This window comes from Elgaria multicarinata, chromosome 3 (genome assembly GCF_023053635.1).
Source record: "Elgaria multicarinata webbii isolate HBS135686 ecotype San Diego chromosome 3, rElgMul1.1.pri, whole genome shotgun sequence".
Lineage (NCBI taxonomy): Eukaryota > Metazoa > Chordata > Lepidosauria > Squamata > Anguidae > Elgaria > Elgaria multicarinata.
In genome coordinates, this window is record NC_086173.1 from 148,467,682 (window position 1) to 148,487,038 (window position 19,357).

Below are 19,357 nucleotides of genomic sequence, written 5' to 3' on the forward strand. Positions count from 1 at the left end.
TTTGAATGGGAGGATTCCAGGGGTGGATCCAGGCATGCAAAGTAAGGAGTCTGTCTTGTGCTACAGGTCCTTCCAGTGAAAAGGTAGACCTGACACCAACAGGGAATTCTGCGACTCAGGATTCTCAAAGGCCCTTTGTGATTGGCCTCTGCCCTCAGCCAATCAACCAATGCCCACTCACCAGACTGAAAGGCGATTTCACTGAAGAGCATCCATTCGCCAGCAAAGTGGAAATGGCATTGGATGAAGAGGCCAAGCCGCCCGTCCAGGGGCACGGTGAGGGAGCGGGCGCTGGGATTCCTCACATCCACCGCCAGTTGCTGCGAGACGGGGTCGGGCTCCCAGGCTGTGGCCAGGGCGCGCTTGAAGCGGCAGTCCACCTGCCGGAAGACGCTCACCCCGCGAGTGTGCATGTTGTTGCAGTGGACCTGGAGGGGTCGAGGTGGGACAGGAGAGACAGAAGGGTGAAAAGGCAGGGAGGGCACACAGGAGATGAGCTCATTCCTGTACCGTCCTATTCCTCATCTACCTCTAGCCTCGTATGAGCTGGTCCACACCCATCCACCACTACAGCTCTATTCAGGTGCTCGAAAGCCACGGGCAAGCAGGAACGTGTGGGGCTAGCCCCACGCCTTTGATGCTGCCATGTGTGCCAATGATGCATCTGTGCAGGTGGTGCACGTTTGACTCTGAAGGGGTTCGCCTTTCCTCCACAGGAACTAGAACCTTGATCGGCTAGGGTCTCTGTCTCCATGTTGGAAAACCTACACATATAGAAGACAGACGGCTACAGATTGAGTTGAAGGTGCATCAGCCCAGGTGTGTGGCTTGGCTCACATTGCCGTCAAGAGAGCAGGGATAGCCACGCATGCTCCTGCTTGCTCCTGGGCCTTCACAAAATCCACCTGCAAACAGATATATATTTCTCTATTTTGGGGACATCTGTCACTGAACGTTGACAATTATTATTTAGGTGACTGTTAGGCTTCACCTGCACATCTCTGAGTTTTTAGGAAGTCGCAAACTTTATCTGGGATTATAACAACCATGTAAATTTTAACAGACATCACATTTCAGCAATCCACTGTAATAATATAATTAAGGCCAGAAGCTGTGGGTTTAAACTACAGAAAGGCAGATTGCTCAAGAATGAGGAGTTTTGTGGCTAGAATGCATCAGGAAGGGACAGAAATATAAGCTCCATTCAGACTGTACCGAAGGAGGTACGAAATGCAGGAAATGCTGACATTCACCAAATTTTGGACGTTCACTGTTCTTCCCTTCATATATTTCTGCCAGTCCTAGAGATCCCCTCCATCTTCCAAAAGTTGCATCATTTCATTTCATTTCATTGCCTTTCTTATAATCACATGTCATTCCTTTCCTTCTAACCACCTTCTAACCTTTCCTTCTAACCACCTTCTAACCTTTCCTTCTAACCACCACATATCGAGAGTGGGCAAGTCCCCCAACTTCCAACTGGGCTAGTCCTGCCATCCTGTTATGCCCAACAGAACTTTCCAGAAGGATGCTCAGCTATTCCCCCCATTACCTTCATGTAAGTGAAAGCTCTGAGCTGATCGAATTCAAACTCCATCTCGATGAAGCCGGCAGGAGAAGAGCTGTTCCTCCAGCCCACGTAGTCATAACCTGGCCAAACACGTAGCTCTTTGGTTTGGGTGAAATCATCCAGGCCTACCACCCCATCTGTCAATTGGCCCAGGCCACCATATTGAAACCTGTGGTTAGAATGGAGGCAGAGTTACCAGAGAGTCAACAAGAGAAACACTGGGGCTGTTCACATGTAACAGTGGCATTCAATGGGTTAATTCACCCTATATACCATCCATCCAACTTTGGAACCGTCTTCTTTTAATGCTCTTAATGCTTAATATAGTTTCCCCCACCCCAGGATAAATCCATTCTTTGTCCTTATCTCATCCCCATTGAAAGGTAACGACTTGCATGAGATGACCCCAGGGAGCTTCGGCGATTTGAACTACACATCTATCCATCACGCGATCCTGCCTTGGCACGAACTGAGACACACACACACACACACCCCTCTCTCTCTTTGGTGGATTTGCACACTCTATTTGCAACAATCCCATGCACCATCTGACCCAGCTGGAAATTGTCTTCCTTTTCTCTTGGGAGACAAAATAAAGGTCTACACACAATCCTCTGTGTCCACAGGTGACAAAAACGTCAAATAATCCCGGCTATCATGTGACGATTGCTGTCGTCATGTAACTCATCTGGTGATCGGAGCGACCGGGCCTTCGAAGCCGCAGTTTCGGATCAGAATTACTATGGCTTGCTTCAGGGCTACCCAAGCCCAGAATGCAACAAAGGGTTAGATAAGCCTCACCCAACCCAGTGCCCTCAAGAACTGTTTTGTATTACAACTCCCACCACCCCCAGCCATGCTGGCTGAGGATGATGGGACTTGCAATCCAACCAGCTCTCACGGGCACCAGGTCGGAGAAGGCTGGGTTCGAATACATTCACTCACTCACTCACTTGCTGACACTGTGCCCGTCATAAGTGGAGTCATTGAGGTTGACGGGTTCCGGGAGTAGCGGCATGGTCTGGCCCGGAGGGGCCGTGTACGACTGAAGGCCATCTGCAGAAGGAGACAAGAGGGCATCACGCGTTCAAAGGAAGCAAGTGCAGAGAAGGCCTCAGGAGGAGAAAGCGTCACGCAGGGCAAAGGCATCTCGGCATTTGGAGCAAACTTGAAAGGCCTTTGTGTAGTACTGTAGTAAGTAAAATGGGAACAAAAAGAGGGAGTAGCCTTACACGGAGTCAGACCACTGGCCCGTTTAGCCTACTGTCCTCTATACCAGCCTGCCCCAACCTGGTGTCCTCCAGATGTTGTGGACTTCCAACACCCATTAGCCCCACCCAGCATGAGCGATACTCAGGAATGACACGTTGCTGCCCCCAACTTGGAGGGCACCAGTTTGGGTCTGCTCTGACTTCAGCGGCCTTCTCCAGGATCTCAGGCAAAGATTTTCCCCATCCCTTTATTACTAAGTGGGGATTTTAACTTGGGTCTCCCCTGTCCAGCACTCCTTTTTTATTTTATTTTTTTATTTTTATTATTTCATGAACATACATAGCCTAAAAGCATTACATACAGACATCACATCCAATAAGAAGAAAAAGGAAAAAAGGAAAAAGAAAAAGAGGCAAAAAGAAAAAGGACAAAAGAATACATACAACAAGGTTAAGCCGTATTTTCGGCTCTCTACACATCAAAACTGTGAATTATATTCTCTCCTTGTTTAATACATTTAACATAATAATCAAATTCTTTTCTTTCTTCTAAGTTAACTTTCTTCTAAGTTAACTAGAAGAAAGAAACCACAGACAAATACATCGTTTTCTCTGTCTCTTGCAAAAATTCTATCAATGGTTTCCATTCCGATATAAATGTGGCTGTTGATTTATCTCTAATTATCGCTGTAAGTTTTGCCATTTCTGCCAACGCTAATATCTTCAATATGTATTCTTCCATTGCTGGTGTTCCCTGTCCAGCACTTGTTGTTACACCATTCTGGCTCTACAGGTGCGCCTGCGTGTAAGAGAAAGCTGAATGGCCTTGCAGCGTGTCAAGGGCGCAAATGTTGGCTCACTCACCTTTCCAGACACAGCCATACAGCTCCACACGCAGGCAGACACTCATGACGCGGTCTGCACGGGGGTAGAAGCGGACATATCGAGCAATGATCGGCGGGCCCAGATCCTTCAATACCACATCCTCTGTATTTTCATTGCCCGAAATCACCTAAGAGACAGGCGTTGTCATTTCTCAAAAATCTGGAGTCAGTTCTAAGTTTTGACACTGAGTAAAGAAGTGGTGCGTAACCTAACACATCTGCCTGGCTTGCTAGGAGAACTCCTCTTTACATATTAGACAAAAGCTCACTGAGAGGTAAACATAGCTCTGGGCTGTCCTATTTCAGAGAGTGAGCCGTGTGTGTGTGTGTGTGTGTGTGTATGTGTGTGTGTGACTAACAAGATGGAATGTTTCTCCATACAAAAAAAAAAAATACTTCCAAATAAAAAATTGGCAGGTCAGCAAGAAGAGTTCTAGCCTAGTCTGTTCCCTGTCATGCTAGATTTCTTTGTGCAGAGAGGCATATTCCATCATGTCAGACCCCACCTGCAGTGTAAAATGGAGTGTCCAGAAACAGAATTTCCACCTGAGTGAGTACAAGACCTTAGTGATGATACGATTGACACAGCTTCCCATGCATCTAGGAGCCTCAAAGACCCACAGCGTGACAAACCAGATTCCGGACGAAGATGTCTGACATTCCCTGCTCCACCCCCGTCAAGTACATCTGACCTCCTCCCCCGTGACAGCTACTCCTCTAAAAGAATCCTGGGGAAATCTTTGTTTTTAGTTTGTAAAGCTTGTTTCTAGCTCTAATAGTGATGGAGGAAAATTGGCAGTGGTGGGAATGCAGGGGGGGGGGAGGGTTGGGAAATTCCTTTAAAAAGAGGCAGAAACAGAGAGGATCAAGAAACAGGAGGTGAGGAGGAGAGAGACTGGGGGCATGTCTACGCCATGCCTTATCCTGGGGATCGTCCCGGGATCATCCCTGTGTGTCCACATGACGCACAGGGGATCCCAGGGGCAGAGAGGGATGATCCCTCCATTTCTCCAGGATAACCGGGACGGCTTTTAGTTTGATTTTTCCTGTGGTCTTGGGATCATTCTGAGATCACGGGAGGTGTGGGCGGGTGGCCCGGTTTCGTCCCAGCTCCTCACGAGTAAACGCCGGGAACCGGGAACCGGGCATGGGGCACGGAGCTCTTCAGGCGCTCCGTGCCCATCGGGGGTGGGGTGGGGAAAGCAGGAGCAGGTTTGTTTCTTCTTTAAGAGAAATGGCGGCCACACCCTCCTTCCGGGATGTCGTGCAACCGTCTGGACACCCAGGGAGGATTGCGGAATCCGTTAAGTCCGTGATCTCCCCCTATACCCTTGTGGTGTAGATATGCCCTCACTCCACATCAACATGACACATGGGTTTTCCTCCCTTCCCCTCTGTACCTGTACCCCCCTCCCTCCCTATCCCTGCCCCCGCCCCCGCGACAAACTTTATGCTCCTGCATTGAAAAGCTCCCTACCTTAATGGCTTTTATAAACAAAGGAACAAATTAGTTCAAACCTTTACATTATTTTAAGAGAATCCATCTCATTTCTGATAGTTAAAGAATTTAGCTTTTCTTATTGTAAGATTTATTTATTTTTAATACACACAGAGCTTCTGAGTTTCCCCCCAGCTACATCATCATCCTAAGTCTATCGCATAGATGTCATTTGTCTAGAGTTACATATTATATGGAATCAGTTACATATTATATGGAATCAGTTACCTAGGGAGGTTGTGGTCTCTCCCACACTAGAGGCATTCAAGAGGCAACTGGACAACCATCTGTCAGGGATGCTTTAGGGTGGATTCCTGCATTGAGCAGGGGGTTGGACTCAATGGCCTTGTAGGCCCCTTCCAACTCTGCTATTCTATGATTCTATATGGGCGCTGCCACCTTTAACCGGTGACATCACAGCTTAGGCTGACATTTGAGCTGATGAGCAGCACTGCCGTGGATTCCGCTGAAGCGGAATACTTGAAAGGTCGTCACACTGAGGAGGGCCAAGATCTCTTCTCGATCCTCCCAGAGTGCAGGACACGGAATAATGGGCTCAAGTGACAGGAAGCCAGATTCCGGCTGGACATCAGGAAAAATGATGCAGCATGATAATGGAACCAATGTCCTAGGGAGGTTGTGGGCTCTCCCACACTAGAGGCCTTCAAGAGGCAGCTGGACAACCATCTGTCAAGGATGCTTTAAGGTGGATTCCTGCAATGTGCAGGGGGTTGGACTCGATGGCCTCGTAGGCCCCTTCCAACTCTACTATTCTATGAAGCAACAAACTCTGCCAGTTTCCCAACCCTCGTTTGGCTGCTACCTTCACTTTTGCTCATTCCGCTCCATCCCTTGCTTACCTCGCTACCCCACCGGTCACGCCAGGGCATCCAGCGGTGTCCGTCACGGCTGTAATGGAGCCGGTACGCACGGGCAAACTCCTTGCCATGGCCACTTGCATGCCGGCCCTGAGTACCCACCAAGGTTAGGAAGTGCAGCCCACGCAGGTCAATCTCCAGGTACTCAGCGTCATTAGGGTAGACAGGTCCTGCAGGGCACCAGGCTCCGTCCCCCTCGCTCAGCGCCAACCTGGAGAGCAAGAAGGGGGAGCAGGGAAAGAGGGTTGATATTTTACAACCTTTCATCCGTCTCAAATGACTGACAATAAGGAGGAGAAAGCTTTGGAGAGGCATTTGTCATGTCAATGAGCATTCTGGTTAAAACAGCCTGTATAAGCCCAACACATGCAAGAGTCACTTTAAGCTCCACAGGTGAAAACTGTCTACGGCCTGGCAGTTGCATATTAGAAATCATTTGCATATGTTCAGTGATTAATTTCTATGAAGGGAAATCTGGGCCGTGTGTGTTCTCCAAGTATATTGTACAATTGCAAAGATCACTACCAGCTACAGACTCAACTTTTCTTTTTTTAAAAAAATATATAAATAAATGCCAAGTTTCTAGACCTTAAGGCTGCAACGATTATCTTCAGAGTAAGTCAGCAATGTAATTTGTCAGAGAGTGAACTGTCAGTGACCCTTGCAACTTTATACTCATCTCCATGGTTAGAGAGAGATGCACAAAGCATGCAGAAATAACCAAATATGTGTAAACTATGCACACGATGTAAACTCATTTGCAAACTTCTGCATAGCACTGGATAACTCAGGTGACAAGTGCTTAGTTAAGCTCTACGTTTATGGTTTAAAAGCTATGATCACCTGCTGTGTTTAGCAGCGGTAGAGTCTGACCATGCACTGGAGGCTGAGAGGGCCTCATCTGGGATGGTACGGTCCTGCATGCCCAATGCATAGCGGCACTTCGCTGTAAGAGGAAAGAAAAGTGAGAGACTGTAGTGAAGATCCCCCCTCTGTAACGGGGCCAATGCTATTCTACAAGCATTGGCTTGATCCAGTTAACATTAGCAGTAATGCATGTCACTGAAACCCATGAAAAAAGCGAACCAGAGTACCTAAGTCTTAATGCTTATAACGTATTAATTTAATTTGTTTAATGAAGCACTGATTAAAAAAAATACAAAATAAATAATAACAACTTACTAACACATCATTTCTAATATGAAATGAGGCAGTAGCTAAATCTTGTCGATTTTTCCTGTATAATATTGCCAGGATTCGATCATTTTTGTCTGTCTCTTCTGCCAAGACGCTTGTTCATGCGCTGGTTATTTCACGGTTGGACTACTGCAACCTTCTTCTCTCTGGCCTTCCTTCTTCTCACATCAGTCCGTTGGTTTCTGTTCACCACTCTGCCGCAAAGATCATCTTCTTGGCTCGCCGCTCTGACCATGTTACTCCGCTTCTGAAATCTCTTCATTGGCTTCCAATTCACTTCAGAATCCAATATAAACTTCTCCTGTTAACCTTCAAAGCTTTTCACGGTCTAGCTCCTTCCTATCTCTCCTCTCTCATCTCACACTATTGCCCCGCTCGTGCTCTTCGCTCCTCTGATGCCATGTTTCTCGCCTGCCCAAGGGCCTCTACTTCCCTTGCTCGGCTCCGTCCATTTTCTTCTGCTGCCCCTTACGCCTGGAACGCTCTTCCAGAACATTTGAGAACTACAAGTTCAATCGTAGGTTTTAAAGCTCAACTAAAAACTTTTCTTTTTCCTAAAGCTTTTAAAACTTGATGTTGTGCAGACTTTATACTGCTAGTTTTACCCTACCCTGTGCCTGCTTACCCTACCCTGTGCCTGTTTGCATTCTCTTCCCCTCCTTATTGTTTTACTATGATTTTATTAGATTGTAAGCCTATGCGGCAGAGTCTTGCTATTTACTGTTTTACTCTGTACAGCACCATCTACATTGATGGTGCTATATAAATAAATAAATAAATAAATAAATAAATAAATAAAATAATAATAATAATAATAATAATAATAATAATAATAATAATAATAATAATAATACATAAATTCAAACCAATGAAAAGAATGGCTGGATGCTCTCCTGGAATTGATCATTGCAAATGCTTTCAATGGGACTTGTCGCCAGACCCCAGCACCACCCAGAGGCATGAGTGGGCAGACGCTGGGGCCCAGGGGCCCTAGGAGGGCCCACACTTGACACATGGCCTGCGCCTCCTTTGTTTAAAACTGTTAGGATTATCATGTCCCTATATATCTGGTGCTCTGGCACCAAGTGGCTTCCAGATGCCACCTTGCATTTGCCACAAACCCTGGAAGGTGAGCCATTCTGGAGTACTGTAGGGCTGCAGGGGAAGATGGCCATCAACACAGAAACATGACAGACACACTTTACTGTGCAATCCTATGTTTACTCAGACATAAATCCTGTTATTCGGGTCCCTTTGGGGGTTCAAGAGGGCTTAGAAGGAAGCCGTGGTAATGGAATGGGAGTGAAACTTTGGTTCATAAGCAGGGCTGTCTTTCCTTCAGGGCAGGACGTTTTGCTGCCTGGAGCCTTCTGGCAGGACTTAGCAAGAGTTAAACTGTAGCGTATTTTGCATAATGCCCATACGTATTTTCTTTGTAATCACTGCATGTTTCACATTTGACTTCTGTTATGTGACGTTCTTTTGCATTTACATTTCCTTTATAAACTGTTCATATCTTAAGACTTCCCATGTGGTATGGTTTCATTTGTTTAACAAGTTGAAGAGATATTCATTGTTTACCTGCTTACATTTTAAAATATATTTCAAACATATTGAACTTTTAAATAGGTTTAAGTCAGCTCTGATTACACTCTCCTGCCCATTGTCAGAACCTCATTTTCAAGTCCCACTGTGTTCAATGAAGTTTACTCCTACCTTATTCCCAAGCATGGACAGCAATCCTATACGCTCCTGGGAGTAAACCCACTGAAAACAGTGGAACATAGTAATAATAATAATAATAATAATAATAATAATAATAATAATAATAATAATATTTCTTACCCGCCTCTCCATTTTGATAGAGGCAGGGAACAACAGTAAATATAAAATACATAAAACTGAATTAAAACATAGTATACATTGTTAAAACATCCTAAAAAACATTCTAAAAGCATCCTAAAATTCCACTGGATAGGAAGAGATCAGTCTTTATAGCTTTCTTAAATGCTAAAAGACTGTTAAGGTGATGAATCTCCTCCTGCAGGCCATCCCACAGTCTGGGAATAAGCCTGTACAGTATCATTCTGCATATTATAATTTATTTTAACAAGACGGAGGCCCCTGTTTGGAGGACCAGGCAACCCCTACTCCTAACCTGCCAGTCTAGGGCATCCCCTCCTCTATCTACCTATATTGCTACTGGCTGGGGATGATGGGAATTGCAACCCAACTCACTTGGCAGGCCCCACTAGTAGTAGGGTGACCAACTGTCAGGATTTCCCCAGATTTGTCCTGGTTTTTGTTCTTTCCATGGTGTCAGGGGAGATTTTCTATAATTTTCAATAATGTCCTGGAATGACACACCTTCCCCTTTAAGGCTGCCATTAGCATGGCAGGAGGGAGTGACATGCTTTCTTGAGGCACATCATTCCCCCACCCTGAGCTCCAATTGAGGTCTTAAAGGGGAAAGTGGGTCATTCGTGGACATTATAGAAAAGGCCCCAATTGGAGTGGATGGTGGTGGTGCAGAATGAAATCCTTTCCCCTCCTCCACTCCAATCGGGTTCTTTAAGGTGGCGGGGGAATAACGTACTTTCTGCAGGACTCAGAAAGCTGCTTCCCCCCACACACACACTAGGTGTCCTCTTTTTTGGTTTCCCAAATACGGTCTCCCTAACTAGTAGGGAAGGCTGCCTTATGCAATGTCATAAAGGAATGCAAGAGATTCGGGCTGGAGTGCCAGCATCTACCGGTAGCAGCTGAAGGACCAGCCCCACTGTACAAGCAAACCATGCAACTACCTGGGGTGCCAGCATTCCACCACCACCACCCCAACCCCAGTGATGTAAAAGCCCCTGCCTAGGCCCAAAGCTTTTGGAGGAGAATCACAGAGGCCACTTAGCAGCTGGGTTAGATCCCCCAGCATTCCAAAACTTTCTGGGATCCATTGGTTGCCCTGGGGCACGGACTCCGCTATAAAGGGCAGGAAGCAGAGGACTGAAAGGGTGGAGGGAAATAGCACAATTGAATGTGCTATTGTTATGCCGCTCAACATGTGATTTGGCACAGATTTCAATTTGCCTAAGGCAGCATCAGACCTTGGGCTGGCCCTGAACAGCAGCGGGCTTGGGGGATTAGAAAAGGGAGGGGGAAAGCAAGGTTCAGCGGATGGTTAGAGGGATAAGGCACCATATCTCCCTTGTCTCAGCATGCCTTTCTTCTGCCTCCGTTACTTTCCCTTCTGTAACCTCTTTTATACTCATACTGATCTCTCCTGTTATGAGAAGGGGAAAAACATTTTCCTCCCTTCCCACATTATTCATCGTTCTATAAACCTTTATCATAAGGGCTAGACTAGCCGAAGGTGAGGAATTCTGTGAAGGAAGTGCAGGGATTGCTGTCCGTTCCTTTTCTGCCAGTCCACTTGACGGAAGTCATTTTTAAATAGTCTATTAAGAGGCTAATAAGCTGTGTTTCTATGCTGGACATGGAGGAGGTTTCCTTTCCAATGCAGCCAGCATGAAAATGCAGACTACCTGCTTCTTATCAGGGTAATAAAAACGTTTGCAGGCTAATAACATTTATGAGGTTATTTACAAGGCTGGGCTAGACATATTATGCAAAGGCCATTGTTTATCCTCTCTCTTACGCAATCATCACCTTTTATACGCTTTGATCCTTATTATATTTATTTTTATTAATCTCCGGTCCCTTCAGTCCACTACTAAAGCTGAACAAAAGTTGGGACTATTTTGTAACTTTCAAAATGATATTATTGGTAAAAGCTTATTACCCTATTTCTTCGATTCTAAGACACACTTTTCCCCCCATATAAACATCTCTAAAAATGGGGTGCGTCTTAGAATCGCGGGTGTGTCTTAGGTTTTTTTTTCTGTTGGTGGTACTGAAATTAGTGTGCGTCTTACAATCGATGGCGTCTTACAATCGAAGAAATACGGTATTTTTGAATGGCAGACAGGGTTTTACACATTCCGATTGCTCAAAACCCTGAGATCATTATATTACAACCTAGACAGATAGTTACCTTATATAAGAATATGATAATGTAAAGCTTATTACTCAAGATCTACCAGACTGATTTTGCTCATTTTTGCTTTAAAGTGAATCCTGAGCAGTGTAGATATGCAGAAAATTTTGAAAGTTTGAAAAGTTTCAAAGCTCAAACGTTAATAGCAATTAATTTCGTCTGCGCTGAATAGGCAGGGCAGCCTCTCCACCAGTGGGATGACAGACAGCCCTGCTTGACCAATCAATGCGGTACAAAGGTGGGCCATGGAACAGGCAGTGGGGAGGGGGAAGGAGGCGGCAACTGAGGCATGCGAAGGAGTAGGCGGGGCTACATGCAAATTTCAGCGGCAGGCTTCACTATGCATGAACCACATTTGCGTTATTTATGAGGCCCTCGGTGGGGCAAAAAGAAAAAAAAGGAAAGGAAAGGAACAGGATTCTATGGACCATGGTGACATAGGCTTTACACTAGATAGATAGGCAGACAGACAGACAGACAGACAGACAGATGGATAGATGTTTCCATCTCTGTGATTTTTAGGCATTAAAAAAACAGTATTTTGGGGGCAAAATGTGGCAACAGATCAAGCTGATCTGAAACGTTTTTGAATTAAGATTTTGGCCAACGCGCTGAAAAGTTCTGATGAAATATATTTGCTTTAATACTGCCATTTTGAAGCTCAGGTAAGGTAGGAAGAGCTTTTAAGTAACCATGAAATGTCATTTCCTGCCAGGACGGCCAGACACAACAAAGAACAGGGCTTCTAGCACCTTTAATAGTTGTGCAGAAGAGGGAATTTCAGTAGGTTTAGCTTGTCATGCAAGCTATGCCTGCCGAAATTCTCTCTTCTATACAACTATTAAAGGTTGATCTCTTTTGCATCTGGTCACCTTACTTCCTGCCACCAGTGCAAAAAAAAAAGTCCCAGACCTTTAAGGATTATTGGGCTCTGTTGTCAGGGAGGTGTTCTTGGTCTCTCTCCAGCCAAATTCTTTGAACCAAAATGTGAAAAAAGCTGAAAATTCAGTCACTCTTTTCAAAATCCAAGAACCGCATTTTTAGGAAAGGGGCCATTTCCCTACCCATAGGAAGCAAAATATTTAATACTGGGGTGCCAGTGCCATCCAGAAGAGGGCAGTCAAAATTCATATAACAGAGAAGAATGCCAGAATATTATATTATATTATATTATATTATATTATATTATATTATATTATATTATATATTATATTTAAGAAATTGAAATACAAGAATGTTCTTTCCAAGATCCAGGCTGGGTGTTAAATATTCCGCAAACTTTCAAGTCACAGTCTCTTGCCTAGAATACTTCACATTGGCTGGAATAGTTAAAATGGTAAATTCCACGCAAGAGATTACCAGGAAAGACACTGAGAATAAAATTGCCAGGATTAACACGCCTTCATACATAATGGTGATACAATCGCATTTGCTATATTGGCTACTGAATTGGTTGCTTCATTTCAAGAGCTTTCACCAAGCTGGAAAAATTGCGGAAGAAAGCAACCGAAACAATCAGATTGGAGCACATTCCCTAAGAGAGAGAAAAAAAAGCTTAAAAGCATGTCTCCAATGTGGCTGTCAACACTAAGGTACCCACTGACACCTCTCTTGGCACCCACCAGGTGCCCTGCCCCTCTTGTTAACTGCGAGGCACGAATGCTGCAAAGCAAAGTGCTGCCTTCCAGCACCATCTTTATTTGGGTTAAAATGAGAGTTTTTGTGTTTTGCAGCTCAGGCCCCACCTATGGCTTGTATGAGAGGTGGGGCTTGGAGGCAGCTGGACAACCATCTCTCAGGGATGCTTTAGGGTAGATTCCTACATTGAGCAGGGGGTTGGACTCGATGCCCTTATAGGCCCCTTCCAACTCTACTATTCTATGATTCTATGATGATTCTATGTTACTTTTCTTTTAGTCCCAGCAGTTTGCCTTCTAAGAAATGGGTGTTTTGTGACTAGTCAACCGCTCCTTATCAGCCATTTTATTAGAAACCCTACTATTCTATGATTCTATGAGAACCCCTTTGTTTAGGGTGACCGTTTAAAGCCCTAAACGGCTTGGGACCTCGATACTTGAGGGAGCGTCTCTCCTCATATATGCCTGCCCGAGACTTGAGATCTGTTGGAGGTGCCGTCCTCCGCATCCAATATATATGCTATGGTGGGACATGGCAGAGGGCCTTCTCTGTTGTGGCACCTCGACTGTGGAATGCTCTCCCCTTGGAGGCCCGACTGGCGCCAACGCTGACTCTATTCCGGCACCAAGTAAAAACATGGCTTTTTAATAAAGCCTTTAATGGTTAAATTTACCTGTCTTGCACATTGTTTTAACTGCTTTTAAATTATATATTGGTTTTAACTTGATTAATGGTTTAATTTGGTTTTAGCTGTGTATATTTATTGTTTTATATTGTATGATTTTATCTATACGCCGCCCTGAGATCCTAATAATACAGGGCGAGATACAAATGTTTTAAATAAATAAATAAAAATATGGAAAGGAAGACAGGGCTCTTTAGTATCTTTAACAGTTGTATTGGAAGGGGGAATTTCAGCAGGTGTCCTTTGAATGCATGCAGCACCTGGTAAAATCCCCTCTTCTTCACAACAGTCAAAGCTGCAGGAGCTATACTAGAGTGACCAGATACAAAAGAAGGCAGGGCTCTCTTTTTTCACCCTATCTTTGTTCCAAGGCAATGTGCCACTTGCGGAGGAGGGAGGGACCAAGAGCAGGGCTGTTGCCTTCATGACCTGCTTGTGGGCTTCCCAGGGGGCATCTGGTTGGCCACCGTGGGAAACAGAATGCCAGACTAGATCGACCTTTGGCCTGCTTCATCCAGCAAAGATCTTCTTGTATTCTTACAGTGACAGGACTTCGCTCTTAGCTGCCCATGATGGAAGTGCAGTGTCCTATAACCACTTGTTAGTCCGAAAAACTCTTGAGGCATCCTTAGGGAACGTGTGAAAACTATTACATCTGGACAGATGTCAAATTACCACTCTGTTTCTATCTGGCTATTTTTGCATTTTGATATTGTTTTCTATCTGGAGTTGTGCAGCCCAAAGCTATGATAGTTCAGCTGCAGTCCTATACCCACTTCCTTCTGAGGAAGCCCCAGTTAGATGAAGGGGACTTAAGTTCTAAGACTTATGAGTCTCTGGAATCTAAGCAGACGTGCATAGGATCGTAATGTTAACATCCCAATGTGGCCAAAGAGGTTTTCTTTCAAGTAATTTATTTAGTACGTGTATATCCCCTCTTTCTTCCAACAGAGCTCAAGGAGGTGTGCATGTGATTCCTATCCTGGCCTTCATCAGACCAGATGGGCTGAGGTGAGCCTCAGCAAGGTTGCCACATCATGTACCTTCAGACCATACCCTGAGCTCTAAATGTGCATTGGATTACAGCTTTATGGTCTTTCATCTGCAGGACTAAAAATACATTTTTCTTTCTACTAAAAGATTCTACTAAGAATTTTGTGGCACCTTAAGACCAACAAACTTATTCTGGCATTAGCTTTCATGGGCAGTGTCCACTTCATTCTTGTATGCCTTCTCAGCTCAGTCCATCTTGTCCTCTGTAACCCATGCCCTTTCCCTTTCCCTGAATACTAACCTTCAGTTTATTATAAGGATGGGGAACCTGTAGCCCTCCAAACATTGTTGGACTACTGTCATTCCTGGCCACTGGCCATGATGGCTAGGGCTGATAGATCCAACAACATCTAGAGGGCCACAACTTCCCCACCTATGATTTACTGCCTTTCAGGGGTCAAGCCATTGTGGAAGTCACACCATGCGGTGTGAGTTAAGAGACTGTTCTGTTTTCCCCTACATGCCTGGGGACATGTTCCAAGGTGTCTGGATTTACTATTCCTTCATATTTTCTCAGACTGAAAACAGAGCTGAAGCTTGGCACGAGCTGACTCTTCAGCATCATCTCTTTTCCACTCCTCAACGGATATGTCACCTGGATCCCACTCACCTGGATCAAAGTGTTCTTCCAACTCTGATGCACCGACGGAGGCCAGGAACAGCAAGCAAAGCATTGAGGGTCCCATCATAGTCTCTGGCCTTACCGGTTACGCCGACAGTTGAGTCTTCATGCCTTTTGAAAAGGTAGAACATTGCAGTTAACCATACACAGTCAGAGTGGAGATCAACAGCCGGGTGACTCAACATGAATGGGCAGCCCTGTTCTTCCTCTTTCCAGGCAAAGGCACTTTCTCTGCGCTACTGAATAAGACACATTCCACGGACAGGAGTCACTAGCATCCTGCTATTGTCCTTACTTTCCTATCTGAGTGAGAAGAGGATGGAGTTGGCACACTGGTAGCAGCATGACACATAATCATCACAGGCAGAAGGGCCACAAGCCAAATGTGCAGCTGAGCGTACGCTGTGCATGTGGGACATCTCAAGACTCAACAACAGCACCAGTCATTTGGCTGGGTCAAGTAGGTTAAATATTGGTGAAATATGCTCAGGCAGGGTCAAACGACGACGCTGTTTACGAGAACTGAAACAAAGAGAGAGGCTTATGCTAAACACAGAGCAAACACACACACAAATGGAAGGCTGCAGATTTTACACAGTTAGGTCGCTTGAACCCCACTGAGTCCACAAAAGGGTATAACAGCAGCCTATTCTGGGTCCGTCTCATCCAGCACTCTGTCTCCCAAGAGTGGATAGCCCCAACTAAGCCGAGAAAGATAGAAGCAGCAACCTCATATTGCCTGCCCTAAGCATCTGGTAGACAGCCTCTGAATATGGAGGATCTATTTAGCTGTCATCACTAGGCCGCTGATGGATCTCCCTACCATTAATTTGTCTAATTCTGCCTTCCCCACCCTGTGGCCCTCCAGTATGTTGAACAACCCCTATCATCCTCAGCCAACATGATCAGGCTGGCTGGGAGGGTTATCAGGTCAGGGAAGACTGGTCTAAATCATCTAAGCTAAAAATCCAGTGAGATTTAAGCAGGCTAACTGCTCAGGATTGCAGTCCAATCGGTACAATGAAGTAACAGTGTTCGGTGGTCACTCCCATCTACGAATGTCATGCAAATACAAATGACTGTGAGTAAATGATCGTGAGCGATATTAAAAAAAACTGAACTATCCTTCTTGGCTTTTAATCTGAAACTTCAGGGACAGCCCAAGCACACACACATTTTTTAAAATACATAGTTAAACAAATAACGCACACGTAGCAAATATAGAAAGACAAAGGGTCCAATTAGGCATTGACCATACCTAACGGCAAATTGCGGGTTAATTAATTAACTTATATTTTGCCAGGCATGAATGGAAATGAACACACACCCTCACCTCCGCTTTCATTTTACTACCTACAATTGCCTCGATTATAGGCTACTCACAGATAACCCAAGAATAAATCATAGTTTAACTTTGTTTAACCCCTAAACAACCCGGAGTGCCCAGGTTTGGACATCACAAGCGCAACCTACAATAGGGGTGATCATAAAATGAAAGCAGAAGTGAGGAACATGCTGGAGACAGTGTGCTCGCTCGCTCCTGGTCATACCCAGCAAATCTTGGGTTAATTAATCCCGGATTAACTCATGATTTGTGAACCTGCAAACACATATTTTAAATGTGTGTGGGTGCTTTGTTGATCAAAGTAGTGATTTAGGGGTGATTTAGAACAATAGGATAAGGGGAGGGAAAAGTAGGAGCATTTATTTTGTGGGGGTAATCTTATATCTGGAACCCATTCATTCATGAAATGCATCTGTATACCACCTTTGTTCCATCATACAATGCAAGGCAGCTTACATAGGCACTGATCAGATCCAGATCTCTATCTGTTTAGCCTCAGCAAGGTTACTGCATAATGTGCTTTTCCCATGCCCAGGGTGTAGGAAGCCCATGGATGAAGAAAGGATTAAACACACTCTCCACTGATGCTTTTCTGCTGTAGCTCTCCTGCTACCCAGCTGCTTTTCCATAAACAAAGCTGTCATCAGGATTTAAAAGCATGCATTTGTTTGTAAAGTCTGTTTTGGCTTTGATTTTTAAATGTGGTTATGCTAATAGTGCAGTGCAAGGAGGACCTGCTGCCGGGCTGATGAGTAAGGAGGCCTCTCTCCTGCATTTGCCATCAGATGCAATTAACAACGTAATTAAAAAGCTAGACCAGCATCTACATAAGGACAGTCATGGTCCATAACGGGCTGTCAATTGACAACATTTCACTCATCACTTGGTGGGTATTGCAACCCTATTGATTTATGTCACAAGCAGTTAAGGGGTCTCAAGTAATACAGCTAGACCTTTATCTAAGATCACGATCAAGCTGTTTCAAAATACGTGGTCACAATATTGCAGCGTGGCGAGCTCCTGTTCAGGGTTCCTGCCAGCGAAGCCCTCTTCTGGGATACTCCCTTCCATTCCATTCCACCCCACCTTCACCCCCACAACAGTCAATCAACATCCTATGGGTATGGAGCACACTCCTCATTGGTCTGTTTTGAGGGGGTTCCAATTTTTTTTTTAAAAAAAAAATTATATTTCTGCAAAACTTGGGGTTTCCCACAACCCTGCTGAGACCTGAGCTCTTGAGTGTAGTTGATACCATTTTTGGCTACATAAGAATGCACACTTGGAGAATGCATTCATTATTACCATGTATGTGTGTCTGATGATGATGATGATGATGATGATGATGATGATGATGATTTCAGGAAGTTCTGGGCTTTGCACATCTCCCTACCATACTGCCCCAGTTTAAAACATTTGCTCCAGAACCAATATTTTCCTGACAATTTATACTGCTTTTTCATCTTAACTGTCTGTTCACACATACAGGTGTAAGCCAGCTCCTCCCCACAATGAGAGACAGTGTGGTGCAGTGGTAAAAGTACTGGACTGGGACCAGGGAGATCTGGGTTCTAGTACCCATTTGTCCACGAAGCTCACTGGGTGACTTTGGGCCAAGCACTCACTCTCACCTAACCTAATTCATAGGGCTGTTGCGAGAATAAAATGGAGAGAAGGAAGACTATGTTAAGAAGTCTTGGGTTCCTTGCAAGAAGAAAAACATTGGGATATAATGAAATAAAAATAAATGGAAGTTTTTCTCCTGATGGAGTGCCGAATCAAGACTGGGAATGTGGTGAGTATAAAGGGTTAATGCCCCAGCACTCATGTGGTCCCAATTCAGACTGGCCTACCTTCCACTGTTACTTACTTCCACTGCTATTTACTTTTTAAAACAACAACACCATTTATGTTGCGTCTACTTTGGCCCTCAGTGCTGTGGCATCCAAATGGACTTGAGACTTAGGGCCTCTCTCTCTCTCTCTCTCTGGAAATTCACGGCTTTCTCCTCAGACATGTGGACAATGGGCCCCAAGGCAGAGAAGGAAAAGTTTGCAGTTAATGAGTGACTTGGATTGCCTGATAATTAGAGCAAAGAACTGGTTTGATATATCACGTCCTACAAGATACTGTTCAAAGAATGTTCCCTGAAAAGACATCCACACACCAAACTTCCTTCTTTGCAGTCATGTTCTCCTATTGTGAGGAGAGGAAAATGTGCCCCAAGTAACCACATTGCCGCTCTGAACAGTATCCCTAAGAAACAGACACAAGCATCCAAATCTCCGGTTTCCTAGGCACCAAGGCCACCCCCCCTCCACTGCTTCTTAACAGTGGGTTGGGGGGGAAGCCTGTGTGGGTGTGAAAGGGCTGTAGGCCAGCTGCTCCCATAATCCTTTGCTGGAATGTCCCTTCCAACAGCTGCCTGATCTAAGGCTAGTAAACAGCAGCTGACAGGCCGTAGCAGGGGGTGCCAATGTGAAAGGGGAAAGGGGATGAATCAAGGCATTGATGGGGCGCCCCCTCTGTACCCGGTCGGGAGGATAAATCCCATATCTAAAGCAGAGAGACATGACAGAAGAAGAGCTGGAGGGACCGCCACTCTTTGGAGTTGGGAGTATTCAGATCTCAGAAGTATTCAGATTCAGATCTTCAGGTCTCAGAGATCTAACGGGGAATTTTATGGTTCCCTCCACACTTTCAAGGATGGACCACGGCTTGGTGG

At 45.0% G+C, this 19,357-nt stretch overlaps 1 protein-coding gene across 3 annotated transcripts in view; it reads right to left on the minus strand.

The window, feature by feature from the left end:
- Positions 1 to 19,357, minus strand: part of DDR1 (discoidin domain receptor tyrosine kinase 1) — a 75,337-nt gene that overhangs the window by 28,379 nt on the left and 27,601 nt on the right. For 2 of the 3 annotated variants that reach the window (XM_063122298.1, XM_063122297.1), the window contains exons 2-8: positions 15,276 to 15,398; positions 6,885 to 6,987; positions 6,024 to 6,252; positions 3,646 to 3,793; positions 2,524 to 2,626; positions 1,553 to 1,739; positions 182 to 428 (exon numbers count right to left, since the gene is read on the minus strand). In XM_063122298.1, coding sequence (XP_062978368.1) covers positions 182 to 428; positions 1,553 to 1,739; positions 2,524 to 2,626; positions 3,646 to 3,793; positions 6,024 to 6,252; positions 6,885 to 6,987; positions 15,276 to 15,354 — 1,096 coding nt within the window. In that variant the 5' untranslated portion in view covers positions 15,355 to 15,398. Of the gene's footprint in view, positions 1 to 181; positions 429 to 1,552; positions 1,740 to 2,519; positions 2,627 to 3,645; positions 3,794 to 6,023; positions 6,253 to 6,884; positions 6,988 to 15,275; positions 15,399 to 19,357 lie in introns of those variants that run through there. The other variant, XM_063122299.1, reaches the window with a different exon arrangement.